The sequence below is a fragment of the Dermacentor variabilis genome, chromosome 11 (genome assembly GCF_050947875.1).
Source record: "Dermacentor variabilis isolate Ectoservices chromosome 11, ASM5094787v1, whole genome shotgun sequence".
Classification (NCBI taxonomy): domain Eukaryota; kingdom Metazoa; phylum Arthropoda; class Arachnida; order Ixodida; family Ixodidae; genus Dermacentor; species Dermacentor variabilis.
In genome coordinates this window covers 55481850-55489590 of record NC_134578.1, presented here as the reverse complement: position 1 = coordinate 55489590, position 7741 = coordinate 55481850, and the positions used below count along the sequence as shown (strand labels likewise).

Below are 7741 nucleotides of genomic sequence, written 5' to 3'. Positions count from 1 at the left end.
TACAAGTTGGCAGAGTTTGCACAAAATGAAAAACGCAGCCTACTTGCGGTCTTCGTAGTGACGTCACGCAAGCGAGCCAGCATCCTGCACGAACAAATGCAGATGGCAACAGGCAAGCCTCATATCATGCCTTGGAGTAGAAACACCAATTTATTCAACACAGCTTAAGTGCCTATCTGAATACGTGCTTCGAGCGGTGACGTCAGGCGGAGTAAATCATACGCGAATGTCCCTTAGACAGGTGATGTAGATGTGTTCACAAACATGGTTTGCAATGAAAGCGCCGACTTGTTTTTATGACGTCATGGTCGGAGCCCGCAGACTTGCTGTCAAGGAGGCTTTGATAAACTTGTGTGACATCGGGGGCTCTGAGTGTAGAGGCTTAACTTTATTTGCCTGATGTTGGCAAAATATGCGAAAACATGGCGAAAAATGCCAATTCACTCAATTACAACTTTAGTGGTGTCGTTTATGACAGCGAAGAAAGCAAAAGTAGGCCTCCAATTGCTACCTCCTCAACAAACAAGTAATCTTTCCCAGTGGAAACAACCAGTGAGATAGTCCCAGAACACTCCACCAGGTTAGCCTGATTTGGTGTCCGAGTTGGCAGTCTGAGGCCCTTTTATGCTTCGATCGAGAGGTCTCATGTACCGAAAAACAGCTTCAAGCGAACAAGATAGGCAAGCAATTACGTTTGGACTGGTCACAACACACGTAACTTTTGGCCCTTTTCACCAGCATACCATCGCAATATGAATGAACGAAAACCCCCTGCACACTTTTCCTCGGAAACGGGTCATCCGGAAGCCGCTTCGGCTGTCGCGCTCCATCAAAGACCACCACAGGGTGAGGGCCATGTACTTTCGGATAATTGGAGGCACACTAGACAGAAATGCTAGATGAGCATAGATTGGTCCATTACCTTATGACAACTTTCCGTACACCTGATTGATACCGGATGACTGCTTAGCAGAGAGAATCAGTGTCTAACCTCTGATCTTCAAGCACAAAGCGCGGCAGCTTTCGCTTGCGGGTGGCCTCGCGAATTTCACAGCACTTCCAGCGTATTTGAATCCTTTTTCTGCGAGAAGAAGTTGCGTTGTGTGCTACCAAAAATGCGCCTATACTGTATCAAATAAACGAACACGTAACCTCCACTAGACGCCGCCAACACCGCGGTAGCCTAGTGCGGAAGTTTCGAATCGGGGGCACCACCAAATACGTCGCCTGGCGTCAACACTCGGCGTCCGTTTTCACGCCTTTCTGTGTTTACAAGGCCTCCACAGACGGTTGAGACTGAGCTCTAAATAAAACCCGTCGTCCGTACCTACCACTCCAGCCTAACTGCATGCACTTTATAGCGTCCTTCGGAAATTGAACGGCGAGAAAAACGCTGTACATTCACACTCAAAGCTGAAAGAAAGCCTTCTAGCTAAATACGCTGGACACCTACGCAATGTGGAGTCAACTTTCAAACAGGAGCACGAGGAGTAAACGGGGCCTTTGTTTTGTACATTTTAATCAGCCGTCGTAAGTTCACGGCTCTTCCCGACAGCGTAACCACCGAGAAGAAAGGTGGCTGCGCACCAAAGATTCGGTAGGTACAATAAGTCAGTCCCTGGAATGACATTATTTAGTTCACAAAGCCTTTTCGTGCATGTAGAACGAGTCTCGCACACCCTTTACGGGAGCTGCTCTTGGGGAATGTGTACTATCTCGTCGCGTGGAACGCGATCAGGAATTCGGGGCATCGGAGTGGAGTTTGCCCGCACCATCACTACGCGGCGCCCACCGGGATCTTTCAAAATTCGAGATTTCCACGCGGTGACACGTAAAAGTGAAGTTTCCCACTACATGCAATTCATTGGCAAGCTGAACGTGGGCTGCTGCACACTGGATACTACGCTGCGAACATACGCTTATCTTATCAGAAAAATATGACCTACACCCGTTATTACACCTAAGCCACAGCCCGAGCGAGCGCGTCGACTAGTGAGCAGGTTGACATCTATTCTACTGTATTGGATCCGTTATGAAAACATCAATTTATGAGTAATCTTCAGGTAGCTTCAACGCGCGTTGTTACACAGAGCTGATATCCCAAGCTCCTATCGTGATAAGATCACTTCGAAATTCTCGCAGGCCCGCTTCTTTTTTCTTCAAATTTTTCAAATCCTTACACTCCTGTGTTTCGAACTTCGTACGCAGTTCGGATAGGTTTTTCGACTGTGAAAGACGGTACTTCACAATTCTTTTTTTTTCGCCTGGGTTGCCATGCGGAATGTGGAAATAGAGTGATATTGCGAAGTGCCTCTAGGCCTGTAAAGGTGCTTCATCGGGACAGTTCTGGCTCGTTACGCGTGCGGTTGGTCTCTCTCGGTAAACAGTAGAAAGCACGCTTATTGGCTAGTCGCGCCCACAAGAGGCGGGGCAGGGGGGGGGGGGGGGAGGGGAGAGTGTAGTGGCTCTGCTTGTTTTGGGCCCGAATTTCCTATATTTCGACATGAATGGAACGGTGCCAAGCGGCCCGGAATTCACTACGACTATTTTACACAGTTTTCTATATACAGAGAAAATGTCCTTTGCGAAAATCAAAAGCGTCAGACACTAATACATACAAAAATGGTTCCTCTCGCTATGGCGAGAAAATGGGCGCGTTTTACGCGCCATTTTAAGCTTCGTGGGCCTTGAGTGTGTAGACAAAGGCAAATTTCGACGACACTTCAAAAGAACGTTTGAGCATTGCAAGGAAAAACACGAGTCCGACTTATTTCGTGGTCATGCGCCTATTAACACAAGGACCGGTACCATTGGTACCATTATAACAAAAATATTTTCTTTGAAGGTATGCCTCATATTCTCGCGTTTATCAACGTGACGTGATAACGAGGGCTTTGTGTAGAACCTCGTATGGCCATTTCAGAAAATCAGATACGGGGCACACTGAGTACATGCGGTTTTCGATAGGGACGTTGCATTTCTCGCTGTATGCTTCTTTTTTTCTCTTCCGCCAGGCGAACTGCGGCAGGATACATTGGGAAGTAAAGGCGGGTGCAAAAGAAGCATAAAATAATAACACGCGTAACAACAAGCAAGTTTGGCAAAATCGGCAGATTAAAAACGTAAGCCCAGCTAAATATTGGCGCTTGCATACAGAGTGTCAACCTTCTAACGTGAAAGCGCAAGCTGAGCAATTACACCAGCAGAGAGTCTTGCTGTGTCCATAAACGTAGAACCCTTCGTAGAACAACGGTTTATCGGAGGCGTAGACGGCAGCAAGAACGTTTGTAGCGACGCCTTGTGACCTTTTGTCCAGCCACAACGTATTAGACATGCTTCCGTGTAGCATTGCCTTCCTTGTCGCTTAAGATTAAAAAAAGGGGCTTCGCAGTAACGGTCATGTTGCTTACGACACTTTACACCAGCAGCTAAACATAATGATGCTTGGTTTCTGCGACAATAACTCTGCCTACTCTAGTAAAACAATGCGCCGACAGGTAGCGCCACCAGCCCGCCCGCTTACGTTTACGTCACCGGTAACCCTACATTCCTCTAAGAGCGGTACTTTGCGCACATGCTCAAACTATCTGATAAGAGCGGTTCGTAACGCCAACCACCTCACCTCCGGTCGCGTCGCAGAAACTTCTCCTCGCCCCCATCATGAACCTTCCTTGATCTAGGTATATGCAAAATCTGTTTATATTCGCAATTTCTCGTTATCACACGCAACAATAAATAAATGGAATGTAGTCTGCGCTGTGCGTCTGCGTGCGTGTATTCACCGATCACTGAGGCCAAGAATGAGTCATCTTGCACTAACCCGTGCGCTTATCTGAAGCGAGGCACTGATTAAAGCAGTTAAACTGTCTACGTGCGTGCAGTCGTATAAGTAATTCACTGAAATGTAATCGCAGCTTAACTGCGATGATTCATAACTACAATGATTCAGCGCCAGTCGCCCTCTAGAGTCTGTGCAGAAGTACGTATACCTAGCTCAATTACTCACACGGCTCCCTGATCACAAGAAGGAAATTTACAGAAGAATAAAAATGGGTTGGAGTGTGACGGCAGGCATTACCAAATCCTGACTGGGAGCTTAACAGTGTCGCTGAAAGTAAAAGGGTACATGTCATCGCATTCTACCGGTGCTAACATATAGGTGAAAACGTGGAGGCTAACAGAGAAGTTTGAGAACAAGGGCCACGAAAACAGCGATGGAACAAAAATATGGTAGGCGTAACGTTAAGAGAAAGGAAGAGAGCGCCGTGGATCAGAGAGCAAACAGAGATAGCTGATATTTTAGTTGACATTAAGAGAAAAAACAAATGGTGCTGAGCAGGCCATTTAATGTGTAGGGCAGATAACCAGTAGACCATTAGAGTTACAGAATGGGTGCCAAGGCAAGGGAAGGGTTGTCGAGCACAGCAGAAAATTTGATCTGGTGATAAAATTAGGAAATTTTTTTGCAAGCGCAAGCTGAAATCGGTTTACCGTAAGACGTGGGTAATTGGAGATCGATGGAAGAGGCCCTCGTCCTGCAGTGGACGCAAAAATAGGCTGATTATAGTGATGATGATGATGCTGATGATGATGACCATAAATACGTAACGGCTCACTAAAACGTTGAGATAAGACAGCTAAACTCGAAATAACTACAGTTAAGCCGAGGTAGTTTTGCAGCTGTTAGGAAAGGGTATGACAGCTTCAGCGTAACATTGGTGGAACTAAAAAGCACGAAAACAAAACGCAGCAACAAACACAATGAAAAATGAAGCGTTATATCACATAAGCCTCGCATCGTAATACGAGTTGGCACGGCAATCCTCGCACTGCTACACGATTCTAGTGGGGTACAATGCTATGAAATCTGGCATAATACTTGACTTGGCAGGGAACATTTGAGCTGTACCACCCAACTACGAAGCAGTAGTTACAATTTGCTGTTGTTGGACTAGGTTTGACTGGAAGCCATTGGCAATGAACTCACAAAGGTTATGCCTCGTATTCTCAAGTTTTCGGGGACAGTATAGCACTGACTTTATGCAGCCTGTAAAGTGGCCTCTACTGACAACCACCTAAGATCCAGTTCAGTAGAATATCGTCTCAAAGACTTAACATTCCTGATTTTGGGATGCTCTAGCAAAATATGAGATGCATCTAGTATTACCGCGCATACGCCGAGTTAAACAAGTAGCCAATTATGCGGCCCCTTTTTCAGAAATTTGGCTACAGCCGGCGATGCCCCTTGTTCTACAACTGCTCATCACCTCAGGCTCCATCTTTTCGTGAACCGCTGTTTTGAGAGCCAATATTGTCAGTCAAGGTAAATACTGTCATGTCTGCCTAGACTGACCCAAGTTTTGACAGTGCCCAAGTACTCCGCGTTGTCAGGCATGGAGTTTGGTACGTTAACGATGTTAGCAATGAGAAACCGAAGCTTTGTTCACCGTTGTTGCGGATGTTTTTTGAACGCAAAGGTGCCAAGGCAGACATCTGTAGCACTACATACCTACATTTTGCACGTTCGTTATCGCGTCTCACAGCAGGTTGGCTGTGGGCGTCGAAAGAATACTCCTGTCCTTGGGCGTGTTCGTCATTCTGAAATTAAACATACTTCCGCGAAATGTAACACTCTCTTCATCATTGTTCTTTAGACCTAACGATCCAGCTAGGAACAAAACAACAGTATACATTCACATAAACCACAAACAGACAAGGACACTATACAAACGGCACCAACCTCATCACCTCGCCTTCGCCACGTAATCCAATACCACCGAGTGTCACGACATAACGTGATGCCATCAAAGCGGCGCAGCATTCGCATGACATCGTGTTAGTCATCCGTCGTCCAAAACGATTATGGCACACACACACACTTTGAACGAACGGAAGCTTAGCTTGTTTAGGCCCTAGGCCGCACACACAACTCGACGTCAACTAGCACCCTTCTAGATGTACTTTACCGTTCCCTCGGCCTTCTATCGCTGCCTTCAAAACACGTGGACCGTATGAACAACGTACGCGCAAAATCTCACCGCAATGAGTACGCCGCGAGATGTGGAACCGACAACACCCACTATAAGCTACTCTCCATCGGGGGCGGTCGGTTACCGTGCCTGGCCGCCTGCGGTATCGTCAAGCACTTTGTCCTGGCGGGACTCGACGTGACCACCAACTTGGACGCGTTGAACAGGGTCGCCTCCCCACCCGAGTCACTGCTCATCTCGTCCTCCTCCTCGGAGTCACTAGTGGTGACCACCAGCGCCGTCGAAAGAGGCGGCGGGGGCGGCGAGCCCCTGTGGCAGCACGAAGGGTTGAAGCCGTACGCGTCGAACAGTTCGGCGGACTCGTCTTCCGCGCAGGGCTCCGCTTCGGGACGCTGAAGCCTCTCCTCGAGGCACGCCGGAGGAGGAGGGAACGACTCGCCGGAGTTGTACATGCTGTCCCCGGAGTCCTCCTCGTCTGCTCCCCGCTTGTCCCCGACGAGGAACGCTGCTCCGCCTGCTTCGCGCAAGTCGTCACGGCCCGTCCAGGAACCCTTCCGGGGAGAGCCCTCGCTGACGGCGAAGAGGTCAAAGGTCACGCGCTTGACCGGTTCCCGCGGCGGGAAGAAGCGTTCTTGGTGACCACTGCCGACGGCGTCGCCCTCGGACATGTACAGACCGGAAGAAGGCGATCGCTTCTGCAACGCTCCGGCGACGTCCGGCTGCCGCGGGAGATCGTCTTGCGCCGCGGGTTTCTTGAAAGTCTGTTGAAAAAAAAAGAACATAGCAGGAAGGATTAGCTAAAAAGAAAACCAAAATCTGTTGAGAACGTGCTCGTTCTCGGCTACACTAATCACAGGTTATACTAATCACAAAGTTGTGTTGATTATACGCTAATGTATTCGTTATACTCGTGCAACCCTTCTCACACCGAGCGACCATACACGCGCGACCAGTGCCAGCGAAATTTTTTTCCATACTAAAGTACTTTCAAATGTTTCTTGCTTTCGAAGCCAAAGTGTTCTCTCCGCAGACGGCGCACGCTTCGGCCTTATTGCTGACAGAACAGGAAGTTAATGCTCGCAAATTGCCTATTAAACTGAATCCAATGCGAGATACTTCACCCGTGAGAAATCAGAATACAAATCAATCAGATGGCGACTTAGCTTGAAAAGCCATGTATACCTGGCGCTCCCACTTATGCAGCACTCAGTATATCTTAGTGCTCCGCAAGAGTTGCTCGTCCCCCTTGCACACAAACTACATTCGTTGAGGTTTAGCTTAGAAGGGGCGCTTCTACCTAAATACATGGGGTGAATCAAGATTGCAAATTGGGCTAGAGGGAATGTTCGATTCATGGTTACAAAAATCTAGCGCAAACGCAAGGGACAAAGAAGGAAAAGCACGACACAAGCATATCAAAAGTTGTCTTCTGTAGATGTTCTTACAGATGCAGTTTACATAGCTTCCATATTTGATTTTGGTGCAGCTTTACGAATTTTTAAACTTCGCGCTTGATTTTCTTTAACTTACCAATTTGTAGCAATATTGCGATAGTTCCAGGCCCTATGTCAATATTCTGCCAGCTGCCGTTTCTAGAATTTAACTTACTTTCATAAAAGCAACAGATATATAATTCAAATCTGTGCAGTGGTTGGCCAATGATAACGCGACTGCGTTTTTACACGCATTTTAATAGTGAAGTCAGAGTTTACACCCGATCTAAAGCTTCGCCTTAACTGCAGCCACTGTAC

General features: G+C 47.6%; 1 protein-coding gene across 3 annotated transcripts in view; it reads right to left on the bottom strand.

Moving 5' to 3' along the window:
- Nucleotides 1-367: 367 nt before the first annotated feature.
- Nucleotides 368-7741, bottom strand: part of inaE (inactivation no afterpotential E) — a 196392-nt gene continuing 189018 nt past the window's right edge. For all 3 annotated transcript variants that reach the window (XM_075675546.1, XM_075675547.1, XM_075675545.1), the window contains one exon: nucleotides 368-6751. In XM_075675546.1, the coding sequence (XP_075531661.1) occupies nucleotides 6080-6751 (672 nt within the window). In that variant the 3' untranslated portion in view covers nucleotides 368-6079. The remainder of the gene's footprint in view (nucleotides 6752-7741) is intronic.